Source organism: Chiloscyllium punctatum, unplaced genomic scaffold (assembly GCF_047496795.1).
Source record: "Chiloscyllium punctatum isolate Juve2018m unplaced genomic scaffold, sChiPun1.3 scaffold_91, whole genome shotgun sequence".
In the NCBI taxonomy this organism is placed as follows: domain Eukaryota; kingdom Metazoa; phylum Chordata; class Chondrichthyes; order Orectolobiformes; family Hemiscylliidae; genus Chiloscyllium; species Chiloscyllium punctatum.
Window position 1 is genome coordinate 855,681 of NW_027309825.1, and position 18,773 is coordinate 874,453.

Below are 18,773 nucleotides of genomic sequence, written 5' to 3' on the forward strand. Positions count from 1 at the left end.
AGCAAAATAAATATCCCAAGGTGTGTATATGTCCATGTTTCAGCGTAACCTCGTAAATACATGATCCCATGTGTTCGGGCTGTACAAGCTGAGACCAGGATCCAGTCTCAGCCTCCAGCATGAAACCAACAGGCGGAAGCTGTAAGCCTGCCCTTTCCGATGGCCATATAAATCCTGGGCACTAGACCGTAATTCAACACTCCTGGGTCGGCTCTGTTTAGAAAGAACCGCTTCCCACAAGTTATCAGAATGATTGTGTCGACAATTTTTCTCAGTTTATTCCTTACTTTCTTATCATGTGAGTGTTTTTTGTTCAAGTCTGTCTTTGTCACTGTCTCAATGTTAGTCTACCGCAGGAATGCAAAAGACTCAGCCATGATTTCATCTGTATTAATGCTCATGGTTTATTTGTTTTCTTTTTTAAAGGTGTCCAGTCGGAGGTTGTTTTGACTCAGCCAGAGGCAGAGACTGGCCGTCCCGGAGGCAGCCTGAAACTGACCTGTAAAACCAGCGGCTTCGATCTTAGCAGCTACTACATGAGCTGGTTCCGACAGGTTCCCGGACAGGGTCTGGAGTGGCTGCTGTACTACTATAGTTCATCCGACAGTAACTATGCACCAGCGATTAAGAATCGATTTACTGCGTCCAAAGACAATTCAAACAACATTTTCGCGTTGGACATGGGGAACCTGAAGATCAAAGACACCGCCATCTATTACTGTGCAAGATACTACAACTGGGGTGACACTGCAATTATGATCAATACAAAAACCTATTCAGCCTCCACTGTTTGAAACTAGTCAGTGATTACTTCTACAAACTGCCTTAACTTGCAGTGCAGTATTAGTTCTGTGCGGTTTAATGCCAGTATCATTATTTAATTTGTAAAAGTGTTGGGTAATTATCAATACACCGTTGGGAATTTTGAGAATCAGCTCATGTGTTCCTCTGTGAAGGATAAAACAGTATTAAAGTTTATCAAGAATGATCAGAATTCACTAGCGCAATTATGTGATGATGATTTATCGTGACTTTATTTTGCCTGTGGTTCTGAAAATTTAAAATGATGGTAGACTTTTGATTTGTTTTATGCAGAGCTAGTTATTGTGTGACCCAGTCCAGAGAATGTAACACTGTAACTATCTTGATTACTGGGGCCAAGGGACCATGGTGACAGTGACTTCAGGTAAGAACTTTGAACTTTCTTAGTGACTTTTTAAAAACTTTCTATTCATGTGACTAATTTCTGAATTAAATGAAACTCAGATTCTGTGCTGAGTTTGGTTTAGTTCGGATTGATTTTTGTTCAGACTGATTATAGACTTCAGTTAAGGCTCAGCAAATAGTTAAAATGGTGATGATAGAGTCAGTTGCTCAGTGTATCTCTTTTTTGTTTGATCAGATGGGCATTCTGTGTGGCTGGGTTACTTGAAACACCTAATGTCTCTTAATCTGTCAGCTATAAATAATGTTTAATGTTAGTGACACCCTGACTGTGTGTTTTATTATCAACAACAAACGCTAAGAATTCAAAGATGTTCAAGATATTACCAAACATGATTAAAATATGCAAAAATATCATTATTCATTTCTTGAATATATGTTCTTATCATGATTATATTTTCTCATTTATTTTGTTATGTTTGTTGGTGACAAGCAGGTCAGAAACTCATACAATTTTCTTGCAGTGCTATATTGCATGAGATTGAGTTTGTTTTACTCGATTCTGTTGAATTGAGTTGATTGGAGTTTGGCTTTGCTTTAGTTGATTCAGTTTGAACTGTGTTAATTGGATTCTGAATTTTGATTTTACTCGGTTTTGTTGAATTGTGTTGATTGGCTTTTGAAATTGTTTTATTTGATTCTGTTGAATTGAATTGGTTGGATTCTGGTTATCTTTCATTTAAATCTGATGTTTTGAGTTGATTGGATTCTGATTTTATTTTCCTTGATTCTGTTGAATTGAGTTAATTGAATTCTTATTCAGTTTGTGAAATTGATCAGCGTTTTCATGCTTTCTGTAATTGGTGTTTTCTTTCTGGTGAGGAGAATGACTCTCTGAATTACTGTTGATTACCAATATTTGTGAAGTAATTTTGGTTTTCATTAATCATTTCTGCATTTGTTAAACTTATATGACACATTTTCTCTGCTTGATTGAAAACATTACATCCATTTGTAACTGAAAACTAACTTAAGGAAGAAAGAAGTGTGAGAAATGAAAACAACGAGTTTTTAATGTATTGACTTTTTAAAAAAAAAACTCAGTTCTAATTGTAAACTAGCTGAATTTTGTTTTGAGTAGCCTCATTCAAAATAAATTTTGGGACTAAAATCTGAAACTGCAGAATTGATCAGATTATGTAATTGAAACTAACTTAAAATTATAATGTGGTAATATTTGTCCATTCAGTAATTTTGTTTTGACCATGAAGTGATTAATCAATATATGCCTTCAACCGCTCAACTGTGTGCTGCACAGGATTGTCATGATCAAGAAGGGTGTGCAGGTTGGAAATAAATTGAACTGTTGCCAGAAACATTACAGCTTTAAGTGTTAAGTCCCCTCACAAACAAGGTTGTTGTTATGACTTGTTATTTCCATCCAATTTAATCATTAGTTTGCTGGATTCTGAGCAGCTTTGTTCGATTTCAATTTGTTTTTTTTGTGAGGTTACATCATGTTCTTGGTTCTGTTGAAAATGTTTGCAGAGCCAGTTCTGCTGCAAACACACCATGTTGTGATCTGGTGATCGTTCATCTGTTGAGGAAGGACTGTGCTTGGGTGACATTAAATGTGTTATATTTGGGAAACCGTTTCTGGTTTCGACATTGTTTTGCAATGTTAACACGGTTGGTGACAGTGAACCGCTCCAGGTCCCTCATTCAATGCAATCAGCATGCGAGTTGAAATTTCATAAAGCCTATTATTAAGTGAAAGGCAAATCGCAAAGGTTTTAGAAATGAAGGGAAAACAGATACCTTCGGGCGCCATTTTTACTTAAATGTAATAATTAAGGATTAATCTAATCCATGCCTTCCAATCCAAATTCAGAACTCCACTGTCTAGTTCAATCACAAGGTCTGTCTTTAAAGAGTTTACAAGTCATAGAGAAATATAAATAGCATTTCAAAAGTCTAATGTTCTCATAGTTCTTGCTCTTGAGCAAAAATGCCATGACTGTGTTATAATTGATCAAGAAACACCTTTCAATTCCGCTGTACACTACATACATATTTTTCTGACTAGAAAAGATAATTGACAAAGACCATTTGGAAATTCTGCACAATTCTATGAAGAACAGATCAGTTTCACTGCTTTGATCAGTTTCATACGTAACTTGAGTTAATTCATTGTTATGTCCCTGATTAAACTGGATTTGCAGGATAAAAATAAACCATTAACTGAATTATTTAATCTGCACAGTGCTTTATGTGTTCCCAATCTGTGCATTTTAATTAAATAGTTACATTGTACAAAAAAATCAACTGAAGAGTCATTCTTTCGGAAACATCTGCTGTCGTGAATTATGTGACCAAGGACAAATTTTGAATTAATTAAAATAATTCACTCATCAATTCGCAGGGCAGCATGGTGGCTCAGTGGTTGGCACTGCTACCTCACAGCGCCAGGATTCCAAATTCGATTCCACCCTCTGGTGGCTGCCTCTGTAGAGTTTGCACATTCTCCCTGTGTCTGCGTGGGTTTCCTTCGGGCGCTCTGGTTTCCTACCACAGTCCAAAAGATGCGCAGGTCAGGTGATTTGTGCAATTTAGCACAGCCATAGTGTTCAGGAATGTCTAGGTTAGAGTGCATTAGTCAGGGGTAAATATAAATTATGGGGAATGGGTCTGGTTGGGCTACTTACTGTTCAGAGGGTCAGTGTAGAATTGTTGGGCCAAATGGCCTGTTTCCATACTGTTGGAACTCTACTCTCAAAACCATGGGAGTACTTGCTGCAAACGCAGAGAATTCATTTTACATCGATGTGTTCAAACGTATGCAGAGTTCACAAATTTGCAGAAGACATGAACTAGAGGATAACGGAGCACATTGTTTATTCAGACACTGAAAATAGAGTAATATTTATTAAAATTAATATACTTGACCGATTTATTGCAATGTAGCGATCCGAAGGAATCTGCTCACATTTGTTAAGTGTGACAATCGTTTAGATTAGATTTCCTGCAGTATGTATCGGGCCATTTGGCCCAACAATCCACACCGACCGTCTGAAGAGTAACCCACCCAGACCCATTCCCCTACCCTATATTTACCCCTGACTAACGCACCTAACACTATGGACAATATAGCATGACCAGTTCACTTGACATGCACATCTTTGGATTGTGGGAGGAAATCCACACAGACACAGGGAAGATTGTGTAAACTCCACATAGGCAGTCACCCAAGGCTGGAACCGAGCCTGGGTACCTGGATCTGTGAGGCAGCAGTGGCCACATTTACTTAGACATCTGTTAAAGCGGGCAACTCCAGACAGAAGCATGTTTTCAATTCATACCTTTTTAAACATTTTCGTTCATTAAAAGCAGTAAACAAGAAAATGACCTTGCCCTGATTCCTTCAACAGAAATGCTTTCCACACTGGAATGCAGTATTGACTTTATGCAGTGCATGCAAAATCTCCCCAGTTCAAGGAACGTTTTAAGAATATGTAAAAATAATTTAGAGAATAATCCATTGCCTCCAGATCTGTGCTTTAATTGGCGATATTTCCCACCTCAATCATTTTATTAAATACAATGACTTATTAAGTTTATTAACTCAGTGGTTATTTATGTTCAAGGTGAACACATTCTCGTTCACATTAATCCACTGGTTAGTTCCTCTGATGAATGTTCAAGTACAGTAAATATATTTGACGTGAGGTGCTGAGAAATGTATCCTCTAGGATTAAGTCTGTTGTACAGTTTGTTTCAGTGCTATCTCTGACTAACTTGTCAACGGTCCTGACCATTTGTAAATTGTCCAGTTCGGATCCCTGAATCTCAGACAGTTCAATTTCATCTCGCGCTTCAAAACCATTTTTATCGGCCAGAAATACAATATTCGATTAGGTGCCTCAGAATTGAGAGCCCTGACCATGTTGTTCCAATCAGAACGAACGTTTCAGGAACAAAAGGCAGATAGCAAGAGTTTTGAAATTGGTTGTTGGCAACAAGAGATATTTGATTGAGTGAGGCAGATGGAAATATGCTGTATATTTTCTTTGTGCCTCAGTTATGCAGGACATGTTTCATGGCACAATGTAGAATCAGAATTTTTTTGCATCTTATTATTTGAAAACCTATTATCAGCTTTTAATGTCACTGGCAACGGTCATATTACACTTTAAAACATTTTAATCTTTTTCAGACTAAGTAGACCATCTGGTGCAGCAACATTCACAGGGGAAAGAGGAAGGGAATTGATGGCAATACAATTCCTAGTTTTATTCCTCTGTAGTTCCCATAGAATTTGAACAATTCGGAGCTGCTATCAAAGTATTCTTGGATAAATGTTGAAATGTTACTTTCATTGTACAAACATTCTGGAAAAATTCCTGAATGTTGGAAGGTGTTAATAACGAACATGGTTTATGTACTGTCAAAACAGGTGGGCTGTGTTCTCTGTGATAGTGTCGAGCTCATTGTGTTCAGGTCTGTTGTGATGTTGTGGTAGTGTCCCTGATTCTGTGCCAGGTGGCCTGTGTTCACTTACAACCTGTAAGAGAGGTATGTAACACCATCTCTTATCAGGTTACTTCAGCGCAAGAAAGAAGATTGAGATGTTTGGATGTTTGTTGGAATTCCACTCACAGAGGCCAGTGAAATCTATTCAATCGCTGTCCTGACTTGTGTCTCTTAGATATTAAACAGAATTTTGGCAGTTAGCAGCTTTTTCCAGATCAATATTTGTTCACAAGCGTTTGGGCATCGCTAGATGGTGTTAATGGAGTAAGTGCTCAAAGAAATCCCAGCTTTTGACTTGCTGTTCTCACAATATAATTTATAACTAATCCAGATTGAATCATTTTCGAAGCATATTTGATTAGATTATGCTTAGGCTGTTTTACTTTATATTTAAACCAGTGCTGTAGCTGAATTTGATTGTCCAGTCCGGTGGGAGTTCTGCTGAATCCAACACTTGCAGCAGATGGAGATAGCTTTTCAGTTGGTCTTCAATTGCTATCTCCGACCATCCAGTACCTCTGCTAAGAATCCTTTCTCCAGCAGGAGTCAAGCCAACGTCATCACTGTTTATCTCAACAGGTGTGAGCTCTTGTGTCAAAAACATGAAAACAATTTGGTGAAGAGGGGGGTCTCTGGATGCGAAAGGTTAACCTTGCCTTCTCTCCACAGGAGCTGCTAGACCTGCTGAGTTTCTTCAGAAATTTCTGTCTTTTCTTTTGGTTTTCTAGCATTTAAAGTTTGTTGTTTCATTGAAAAAAGTTCTGTTCGATTAAACACGTTCTTCAGAGAAAAGATGCATTTGAACAAATTGCAAATGTTCAGAGATATTAAATATCAGAGAATCATTGAATTTGAGCGCCCTGATCTCGAGCTGGAGTTTCACAAGAAACTATTATGAAGTAACAACCCACTCCAGAGTGCAGTGGCTGCTGTAATTGGGTGGAAGTTATTTTGATCACTCAAATAGAGAATGTCAATGATCTCGTTCCAAATAATCAACAGAATTTTTTTAAAAGCATGTGTGAAACAATTAATTTGTTGAAATATTTTAATAAAAAGTGTTCACCGCCAGTGCTAGCTTAATGAATGACACAATGATAGGAACGTAGGAGCAAGAGGAGGGCACTCAGCCCCTCGAGCTGTTCCATCACTTACTTAGATCATGGAGCATCTGTGAGCTAAATCCGCAGGTCTCCCTTTGGCTAAAACTCTTTAACACCTTTGATTAACAAGCAAAAACTATCCCAGATTTACTGATTCAGTAAACAAAGGGAGACACCATTTCTGAAAGACATTCCTGTGAGTACTGTGAAACAATGGGGCTGGAATTAATTGCTCATGAAAGTAAACTTTAAATCTCTGACTATTTCCAATTGAAACATCCCAATCATCATATTTCATTAATTTAACACTATACTTCCCTGGAATAAAGAAATATAATGTGTGATTGCCTTGCTAAAAATGAGGGATGCTTGATTCCTATTATATGATTAAGAAATAGCTCTGTTCCTTTAGTGAAAACACAGTCAAATCACACAAACGGAAACCATGTCATCTTGTGTAGACACACAAGTGCCTCAAATAATTTACAATTTTTCCAGTGGTTGTTTGAATCTCTAGACCGGTGAGGAAGTGTCAGACTTTTTATATTGCCTTGAGAAACCAGTTGTCATCAGTCTATTTGAATTGCTGAAGTTGGTGTGGTATTAGCACATTCACAGCGCTGGTAGGAAGTGAGTCCCATGTCTATGATTGAGGAAGAGGAAACGGGCAGGGAAATAGTTGAGAGTCAAGTTGAAGTCAGATTTGGAGGAAAGCTTTCAGGAGAAGCATTTACATACATGTGCGCCCTTATCCTCAAGGGTCACAATTTTGGAACATGCTGCCGAAGGGACATGACAACATGCAAAATGGAAGCTGAAGAAGGCACCTTGGCCCCTCTAGAAGGCTATTCATGGGATCATCATTAATCTTGCTGCTCACCAATCTTCCCAACACTCGATAACATTGAACCTGATTGTTTACTATTCAGCAAAAGAATGGTGAACCTTTGGAATTCTCCACCACAGAAATTGATTGAGGACAAAACATTAAATGATTTCAATAAGGAGATAGATTCCTTCAATCCTTAAAAAAATGCTACACATATGTGGGAGAAAGGAAAACAGGCTACAATATTGGTTGAAAGCCATGAAAAATTTGAATGGGACATGGTTTGTAAGTTTGCATGTAATGCCAACATTGGTGGTATAATTGGCAGTGAAAGTTATCTAAACGTACAATGAGATCTTGATCAGCTGGGCCAATGGACTGAGGAGTGGCAGAAGGAGTTTAATTTAAATGAATACGACGTGTTGCATTTTGAGAAGATAAATCAGGTCACAACTTACAGAGTTAATGGTAGGGCATTGGATAGTGATGTTTAAACACAGGGCCTTGAGGTTCCAGACTCATAGAGTCTTACAGAGTTAATGGTAGGGCACTGGATAGTGATGTTGAACACTGAGGAACCTGAGGGTTCAGACTCATAGATTCTTGAAAGCGTTGTCTCAAGTACCTAGTGTGTTGAAGGTGTTTTGCACATGTACCTTCATTGGTCAGAGCACTGAGTGCAGGAGGTAGGCTTCATGTTGTAACTGTCCAAAACATTGGAATGAACTGCCAGAGGAAGTGGTAAATGCAGAGATAGGTCCAACATTTAGAAGACATTTGAACAGCTACAGGAACAGGATAGGTCTGGATGGATATGGGCCAAAGGCAGGCAAGTGGAATTAGTTTAATTTGGGAACTCTGGTCAGCATGGATGAGCTGGACCAAAGGAACTGTTTCTGTGCTGTACGACTTTATGACTCTCTGACTTTATGTTGGAGTAGGCTCAAAGTTGGAAGGTGGTGAGCAAGTGAGGGGCTAGATTGGGCATGTGGGAGAATTTGGGCTGGTAGGCTGTGAGGTGTTGGCTGGCTGCTGGGTAAGCTTGCATGCACTCTGTCTGGCAAGGTGGCATCAAGGTAAGTGGTAATGGTCACAGGATAATTTGTTCGAATTGTGCTTGGTAGGTGAGGGGTAGTTTGAACTGAAATGCAGGAGGTCTGTCTTTGCCAGACAGGTTTATGGAGAGGTGGGCAGGATGCCAGGCTTGTTAGTGTAGCGGTGGGCATAGTGCCAGGATGTTTCAGGGTGGAAGGTCACTGTAATGAAGTGACAGGTGGACGTGTTGTCAAAATGCAAAGCTCCGAGTCTGGCAAAATAGTAGGTTGTAAAGCACAGATGCGAAAGTAGCGAGGATGCAATGTGCACAGGTTGACTTGGGTAAGATGTAAGGTCAGTGATCAAGGGCTGAGGTCATGTCTTGGGTAGTGGGCTTTTGTCAGAGGTTGTGAAAATGATGGTGCCAGGTCCAGTCAGGGCCAGATTCACCATGGGCCAGGTGCAGGGCGGCAGGAGTGTAAATGAGTGAAAGGAATTGAGATCATATGTCCATCTGGAATATAGAATATAGAACATTACAGTGCAGTACAGGCCCTTCAGCCCTCAATGTTGCGCTGACCTGTGGAACCAATCTGAAGCCTATCTGTCCTACACTATTCCATTTTCAACCATATATTTATCCAATGACCTTTAAATGCCCTTAAAGTTGGCGAGTGTACTATTGTTGCAGGCAGTGCGCTCCATGCCCCAACTCCTCTCTGAGTCAAGAAACAACCTCTGACATCTATCATCTATGTCCTCTCCTGCGAGCCATCACTATTCAAGGAAAAAGACTTTCACTGTCCACCCTCTGTTTATCTTTTATGTCTCAATTAAGTCACCTCTCAACCTTCTTCTCTCAAACAAAAACAGTCTCAAGACCCTCATCCTTTCCTCATTAAACCTTCCTGTCATACCAAACAACATCCTGGTAAACCTCCTCTGATCTCTTCCAAAGCTTCCACATTCTCTCTATAATGTGGTGACCAGAACAGTGCACAATACTCCCAAGTGCGGCCACACCAGAGTTTTGTACAGCTGCAGCCTAACCTCGTGGTTCTGAAACTCAGTCCCTCTATTGATGAAAGCCAACAGAAAGTATGCCTTCTAAATAATTCTTATCAAACTGGCTGGCAACTTTTAGGGATCTATGTACATGGGCACCGAGATCTCTCTTCTCAGCTATACTACCAATATGGATTGCCTTGGATGTGTTTTGTGTGATAGGGGTTGTGTGTTCCGGGCATGAATGGGTTGGGTTTGTCAATGTGAGGTTTGGTGGTGAACTGCGTGTCAATTTGATAGTTATTAAAGTTAAACATTACCAGTTCATTTCTCAAATCATATTTACGTAAATACTCAGCTGTAACACTCCAAAGCCTCTGAACCTTAATGGTCCTCCATTTTTCAGAGGCCTCCAGAATTCAGATAATTGTAAATTAGATGTTTCAACTTCCAGACAATTGGCATGAGTTCAGCCGTGACAGCCCTCCTCCCAGTCCCAGTGCTCAGCTCCTGCCTGTGCTGCTGCTGCAGTGACCTTCCTCCCAGAGAGAACATTCTGCCTTGCATTGATAAGTGAGGAAGGCTCACTAGACCTGATTTCCAAGTATGGGGACAGCAAACACGAGGGGACACAACTTTAAAGTGAGTGGAGATAGGGAAAAGACAGATGTCAGAGGTAGTTTCTTTTGTCATTGAGTAGTAAGGGAATGGAATGCTTTTGCCTGCAACGGTAGTAGATTCGCCAAGATTAAGTCATCATTGGACAGTCTTGGATACTGCCTGAACTGCTGTGCTCTTCCAGCACCACTAATCCAGAATCGGATTTCCATCATCTGTAGTCATTGTTTTTACCTAGGCATACAGACGTACATGGAATGGTGTAGGTGGGATGGGCTTCAGATTAGTATGACAGGGTGGTACAATATCGAGGGCCGAAGGGCCTGTATTGCACTGTTCTATGTTCTATGATTCACTCTGATTTCTCTCCGGGGGTACTGCCAGCGGTTGGGTATTTCCAGCAGCACAGTACCTAGTGGGACAGCACGCTGGTTCCGTGGTTAGCGCTGCTGCCTCACAGTGCTAGGGACTCCGGTTCCATTCCAGCCTCGGGTGACTGTCTGTGTGGAGTTGGCACTTTCTCCCCATGTCTGTGTGCATTTCCTCCCACAGTCCAAAGATGTGCAAGCTGGGGGAATTGAAAATGTTGTGTTCAGTGATTGGGAGGTTGGGTGCATTAGTCAGGGTTAACTGTAGCATAATAGGGGAGGGGAATAGGTCTGGATGGGTTACTTTTCAGAGGGTGGGTGTGGACCTGTTGGGCCAAATGGCCTGTTTGCACACAGTGTAGAATTTTGATGAATCTGCATTTCCTTGGTTTGTATTTTGTGAAACTTCTTTGCTCTTCACAGCAATCCAGTGAAAGTGTCAGTTGGTGAGATCTTCAAAGTTACTGGGGTGGGATCAGGATGTTCTTCTTCCTAAATTATATGGCAATGGTCAAGGTCCAGGCCATGTTTCTAAAGAAGGAACCAATGATCATGATCAGCAACTGGTAGGAAACAAAAATAAACTCCAGTTATGCTGTAGACTCAGTGGGAGCATACTGGCAAACGTTTACAGCTGAGGATACATTTGAGTAACTGATAAGGTCAAATGAACAGAAACTAACTTGCTCAATTGGTCATTCTATTGTAGAGACACAGTCTCCCCCCACGCTTTATGGCCTGGTCTCCTCCTGTCAGGAGCACGACACCGGTTCTGCGACCTTTGGTTGTTTGGCGATGTACTATTCCCCTGACGTCACCAAGGTAACCTGGAAGAAAGATGGGGAGTTAATCACGACTGGATTTAAGACTTACCCATCAGTGAGAAACAAGAAGGGAACCTACACCCTGAGCAGCCAGTTAACCCTGCCCGATTCAGCGGCAGATTGCCCCAGCAAAATCTACTGTGAGGTTCAACACAGCGGGTCACACAAGAGCAAAGAAATGCCATGTCCAGGTATGTGTTGTGGGAACTGAGATAAACAGAGCATCTGGGATTAATATGAAGAAGGCATTATTTATAACCGTTTTCACAGAATCACCTTATACAGCACAGGAACAAGGCCCTTTGATCCATTCAGTTCATGGCTATCAATAACAGCCACCTAACTATTCCAGTCTCATGTGCCAGCACCTGATCCATTGCCTTGTGTGATTTGCCCTTGCAAGGATGCATCGCAATACTTCATACCTACTATGAGGGGCTCAGTCTCTACATGACTTAGAGGTGCTGAGCTCCAGGCAAACACCACCCTCTGTTTGATTTTGTTTTCCCCTGAGATCCACTTGGAAGCTCCTGGCCTTACCTTCTCTCTCCATCAAGGGGAAAGGTTTCATCCAGTTTACCCTGTCTATGCCTAAAATAAATCTAGACATTATGATAATCTTCTCCCTAATTCTCCTCTGCTCCAAGGAAAACCCCTGTCTATCTAAACTAGTTTCATAACTAAAACCCTCCAACCCAGGCAAGATCCTGGCAAATCTCATCAATACTGCCTTCAGTGTAATCACATTCCTTCGATAACATGCATACAACGCTTCAGTATGGCCTAACCAGTGTTCTATTAAGTTCCAGTATCATCTCCCTACTCTTCATTGTCAATGTCTCGGCTCAGAAAAGCAAATATCCTCTCACCTTCTTAGCCTCTTTATCCAGACGACACAGTACTATAGGGGATCGGTGGGTACATGCACCAAAGATCCTCAGGTCTTTCCAGGGTTTCAACATTCAAAACGTCATACCTCACAGATTCTTCTGCCGAATTACATCACCTTACATTTATGCAGAATAATTTCCATTTGCAACTTCACTTCACATACAACCAACCCTTTTATATCCTCCTGCAATCGAAAGCCATTATGCTCATGACTTACCAGCATGACAGTTTTCATTTCATCTGTGAATTCACTGGTTAATACTCCTAAATTTGAGTCTTAATCATTAGTATGTAAGAGAGATAACAAGGAAATCAAACCAATCCCTACAGAGCACCAGGAGACATAGATTTCCAGTCACGCAGACACCCGATGACTATTATCCCCTGCTCCCACCACTCAGCCAGTTCTCGATCCAATCTGTCAAATTAACTCCGATCCCATTGGCTCTGATTATTTCTATCATCTGGACATCGAGTTATCTCTCTGAAAACTACGATCAAATTCTTACACATGACTTCCTCTCAATAAAACCGTGATGAAAATTGTTGATTTATCTTCCAAATGAAGACTAACTTCACTTCTCAATAGTTTCCCTACCACTGAGATGAGCTTGACAGATCTGTGTTTTCATTATTTATACCTTCCTTCGTCCTGCATGACAGTGCAACTTTGGCTGATCTACACTCACTTGGCACAAGTGCTGTGGCCAGACAGGAATTCTAAATTATTGTCAGCGACCCAACTATTTCATTCTTTGCATCACTCAACAGCTCGGTATACTTTTCATCTGCCCTGGAAATATAACCACTTTTCATTCAGCAAGACAACACAGAACATCACGTCATGTGTCCTAATTTCTGAAAACTACATCACAACACCCCTCCATGTTTTCTGTCCCCACATTGTCCCTCTTACTAGTGAACACTGACAGAACACGTTCGTTTTGACCACAATCTAATCCTTCGGTTCCACTCCAATAATACACTTAATGAGCATTACTGTTTCCCGAATAATTATTTTATTTTGAATGAGCGTGTAACTTTTAAAAATATTTTCCTTTATTTTGACTGCTATTATTTTCTCATGGTCTCTTTTGCTCTTCTAATTCCTCTGTCTTTCAAACTCCCCCTTGCACATTCTGTACTCCATACTAATTCCTATTGTTTTGAGATTTCAGTTTAGACCGGAAGCCTCCCTTGTTTCTCTTTATCTCACCCTCCATGCCCTTTGGTGTCCAGAGCCCACTGCATTCTTGGTCCCACTCAGTGGCTTCCTGGGAAATGTCCTCCCTGTGATTTTCTTATCTCTCTCTTAAATGTGTCACACTGCTCTGACTCAGATTTACCAATAAGTGTCAGCTTCCAGTCCACTCTGGTCAAGTCATTACCTGATCTTACTAAAATTGTCCTTCCCTTTTTCAAAACTTTGGGCCAATTTCTATTCCTTTGCAGTACAATCTGAAATCCAACTGATTTACGATCACTGTCTGCAAAGTGCTCCACCATTGAGGTTTTACCCACTGGGTCGACTTCATTCCCTAAAGTTAAGTCCAGGTTCACCCCTCTCTTGCAAGGTCTGGATTAAAATTCTCAGTATTAAACACATACTTTGTTAAAATATTCTCCTGGGGGCATTTTCAGAATTCTGCTCCCTCTAAATTTTTGACAAAATGAATATCCAAGCCTATGCTGAGGAAGTTAAAAACCTCTTTTCTCATTCCCCTATTTAATTTACATTTCTCTGAAATTTGCCCATGTATGTTCACTTTCTCTTTTGGACCTATAGTAAGGTCTATCATGCTCTCCCAGTAGTTATGTTTGCTGTATTTTGGTTTTGAAGTACTGTCCATTTGCCTTTGTTCGAGGAGGGATCCATGGTTTCATTTCTCTTTAAAGCCTAAAATACTCTTGTCAGAATTGCGACAGAAGCAACATTCTGCACTGTACACCCCAGCCCTCATCCTTTTCCATCTTTCCCTGTCTCGCCTGAAGGCACTAAATCCTGGAATGTTGAATAGCCACTCCTGCCTGGCTCTCAATATGTCTCTGTGATAGCAACCGCATCATTTCCTCATTTATGCCAGTAATTTGTCTGCCTTGTTCATCAGACTCTGTCATTAAAACGAATACCATCCAACATTGCTATCTCCCTTTTGATGTTACCGGCCTATAGTTTCTATGCCTCCTTGACTCCCTTGCTGTGTCCTATAATTTTAGCTTTTCACATTGTCCTGCTGATCTTTCTGTGTGGATCCCAGCTTCTGCAGCACTCTGCATAATTATGATTCTTGTATCCATTAACCACAAGAAACCTTGATATATGAGAACTGATTGTATTTGTTCTGAAATTCATCAGATAATTTATGCGATGTGTTTCCTAATGATCTAGGTATTCTCCCACCAACTCTTCTCCTAACCGTGAGCTCCAGTGAAGAAATCGCAAGCAGCAAGTTTGCAACCGTCGTCTGTTCAATCATCGATTTCCATCCGAAGTCAACCTCCGTGAGTTGGTTGAAAAATGGCCGACCCTTGGATTCTGGCTTCTTCACGTCTCCTGTGTGTGAGGCAAACGGGAACTTCTCGGTGATGAGTCGGCTGATGGTCCCTTATGGTGAATGGTTCAACAGCGCAGTCTATACCTGCCAGGTCAATCATGGAGAGAACATTCAAAGTAAAAACATCACCGCACTCCAGGGTAAGAGACACACACTGAGAGAGCTACAAATACTTCTAAACTCTGATGTGAATCAAACACGCTCATTTATCAGGCGTAGTAAACAGTACGGTACAGCTTCTCGTTTCCCAACATGCAACATATCGCATTTCACTTTGAGTGTGACATTAGCATCGCTCATGACTCAACATTTTGGCAAGTCAGAAAAGCATGTTTCCTCTCTGTTGAAGATAGATATATAGACAGTGAGCTTTGTTAAATAGTTTATTGCCTGACCATGCTGGGAGAGGCGTTCAGAGGGCCCCTTCAAGGATAGGTTTGGGGGTGGAGGGGGGATATTGGAGAGATATCTGATTGAAACATAGAAAATACTGAGAGACTGAGGTCGAGTGAACGTGGAATAGATGTTTTGACTGGTCGGCCAGACTAGGACCCCAAGGGCACAGTCTCAAGGTCAAAGGGGCACCGTTTAGAACTGAGATGTGGGGAGAAATGTCTTCAGCCAGAGGGTGATGAGGCTGTGGAACTTGTTGCTGCAGAGGGCTGTGGAGGCCAGGCCATTGTGTGTATTCAAGCCAGAGATAGATCGGCTCTTGTTTAGAGATGACAGTAGAATGGCTGTAGCCCGAAACGTCGATGTTCCTGCTCGTCGGATGCTGCCTGACCTGCTGTGCTTTTCCAGCATCATTCTGATCTAAACTCTGGATTGGCCGTACAGCCTTATTCTGATCCTCTATCTTATGATGTTGTGGTCTCAAAATGACGTGGTTAAAATATGCAGTGACCCTTACTTGAAAATAAATTAAAATGCGTTCAGTGCATCATCCCCTGCTCAGGAATGACCTGTTGGCCTTGGACATTTTACGACATCGATTTTTATCTGGTACTGAGCTCTTTAACTTCATTTATGGGATCAGACTCCAGACCAAGTGGGTATCACATCAACTGGGATAAACGTGATCTCAATGAGCTTCTTTAAGATGGTCTCTGTAATTAGTGGATGAGGCAGGAGAATAAATTCTGGTAAGAACGGTCCAATAGGGATGAATGAACTAGGAACTCGAGACAGGCTGATTTAGCCTGGTTTGGGGTAGCGATGTTTACACAGTGAGTAGTGGATGTCTATAAAATTAGTGCACATTTCCATCGCGTTTGTAGATTGATTTAAGACGCTTTTGTTTGTTTTTTGCTCCCCTGCTCTATGAAGAAATTAAAAAACGCACCTTAGTAAATAAAGTGAAAGTACAGACCAGTTACGAACAAACTGAATGGAGGGAAAGACTTAAGGAGATGGGTGTCCTTCTCGATATCCAATGCTGTACTCAATGTCTTGTTTTCTGATCTACTCCAAACACAGCTCACGAGGAACAATGACATAAATTAGAGAATGACATCACACCAATAACGCAAAGTATTTTTGATCACGTTAAATATAATGAACAGAATTTCCATGGCTGTTCACCGCTCCTGTAACACTTTAGAACTCTGCAAAGAGAATAATTATTATTTATTATAATTTGTCTAAAATGTAGGATGTGATTTGGCAGTCAGAATGACCAGCAGCATTTGCAACAAAGGGTTATGAACATGGAAATGAACTCATTATATTGAGATTACTCTTGTCACAAGTATCAATAGATGGTGTTAAGTGAGAGACAGACTCTGAAAGAAAGGTAATTCCATGGGTTACATGATGGTATCTTCGATTATTTTATTTTTTTTCAGGTTTCACTTGTTACAAAGCCAGTGTTCTTTAGGAGTAATTACACAGGGTATGTTATACGTAATCACAAATGCTTTCACAAATCAAAATACATCAACAACATGAAGCATCGTTTCAGCAATAGTTGGAGTTGCCATTTTGAAGGTGGTGTCTTCACCCTGTGAAGAAGTAATCTGAAGATTGGCTGTTTTTATCATAAAGGGGCATTTTTCATTGACTTTGATTTTTCTTTCATAGAAGATACCGAGTGCCACCCTAACACCGTTAAAATCCTCCCACCGCCAGTGGAACAAGTCTTACTGGAGGCGACGGTGACGTTAACCTGCGTTGTGTCCAATTTTCCTTCTGGAGTCAACGTGACCTGGAAACAAGAAAAGAAGCCTCTGAAAACAGAGATTGCTGACCAGCCTGGACAGAATCCCGACAGCGTGATCAGCAAATTAGACATTTCTACTGAAGCCTGGCTGAGTGGCGTTACTTTTGAATGTGTGGTGTACCATCAGAATCTACCGACTCCGCGGAGAGACTCCATCCACAAGGAGAAAGGTGAGCGGTGAGATTAAAACACAAAGGATCCCATGTGTAATCCAGATGCAGTTACATCAATGTCAGGGTTTGATTGGTATGAACAAACACCATTGGGAGTATTAATGGTGCATCTGAAGGCAGGATAGCTGGGTAGCTGATTAAGATAAAGATGGACCAAAGGATATTGTATTCTGATTCAGTCAGATAAAGTGGGAAGAAGCCTGGGTTGTGACGTCACCATCAGCAATGACAGTTGGACAGAATGTCCTTGTTGTGGGCTGGAAACATGGAGGCAACTTTCACATTAAACTCGACTTTTTTTACTGAACAGAATGTGTACCATTCTGCTCCTTTAGTAAACGGAAGTGAATAAATCCCAAATTAAACGTGGCATAGTTTAATATTTAGTGAAATTGTGATATTGGTTCAGGATTTTTTGGTTGATTTATATTTGTCTCACATATTCTGCAGTGATTAATCCGCTGGAGCCATCAGTGTCGGTCCTCCTGCCACCAACAGAAGAAATCTCCGCTCAGAGGTTTCTCTCCCTCACCTGTTTAGTGAGAGGTTTCTCCCCCCGAGAGATCTTCGTCAAGTGGACAAACAATGACAAGCCGGTGAATCCCAGTAACTACAAGAACACTGAGGTGATGGCGGAGAGTGACAACATCTCCTTCTTCATGTACAGCCTGTTATCCATTACAGCGGAGGAGTGGGCCAGCGGTGCTTCTTACTCCTGTGTGGTGGAACATGAAGCGATTCCACTGAAGATAATCAACAGAACAGTCGATAAATCCAGCGGTAAACCAAGTTTTGTAAACATTTCGCTTGCACTGATGGACACTGTTAATTCATGTCAATAAAAATTTCAAAGTTGAATTTAATAATTCAACAGAAGTAATAGAAGTGTTTTTTTCCCTCCAGTTGTGAGTTAAATACTGAATTAATTGTTTCCCACCCTGACTTCCATTCCATCTGTGTAGTTAAAGTGGATTATCAACAGGTCTAGGACGAGTGTCTTGTGCAGTTAATGTTCTCTGCTCAGATACACCCTGGGTCAGAGACAGAGTAAAGTTCACTCATTGCAGGATTCCGCCAAATACCTTATCCATCCTAAATCCCTCTGTGACAAAATCTGACAATGTCCATTTTATGTCAAGGGTAGAGCACGAGTTATGAACTTGGTGTTCTTGATTCCCCCGACTGGACACTCTTACAAAATTCATGTCAGTTTTAAACTGCCACATTGCACCAATTGGAAATGTAAATTTAAGACACTTTAAAATTAAATTTGATTGGAACATACCAATCGTAAATAGTGCAGAAGAGTTTGAATGTAACCTTTGTTTCTGGGGAATTGCCAGGGATCTTGCACCAGTGCATGAGTTGACAGAACGTATCTTCACTTTCACACCAAAGAGAATCAACAGATAAGTTGTCGTGAAGCAGAGGGGAGGGGAACGATGAATGGTCTGTCCTCT

At 40.9% G+C, this 18,773-nt stretch overlaps 1 gene segment (V, D, J or C); it reads left to right on the plus strand.

Annotated features, from left to right (window-relative positions):
- Positions 1–214: 214 nt before the first annotated feature.
- On the plus strand, positions 215–18,180 carry LOC140471507 (Ig heavy chain C region-like). The segment is given in 7 exon segments: positions 215–298; positions 427–752; positions 1,135–1,186; positions 11,362–11,667; positions 14,757–15,062; positions 17,002–17,310; positions 17,764–18,180. Coding segments are annotated over 7 exon segments (1,740 nt in total).
- The last annotated feature ends 593 nt before the right edge of the window (positions 18,181–18,773 follow it).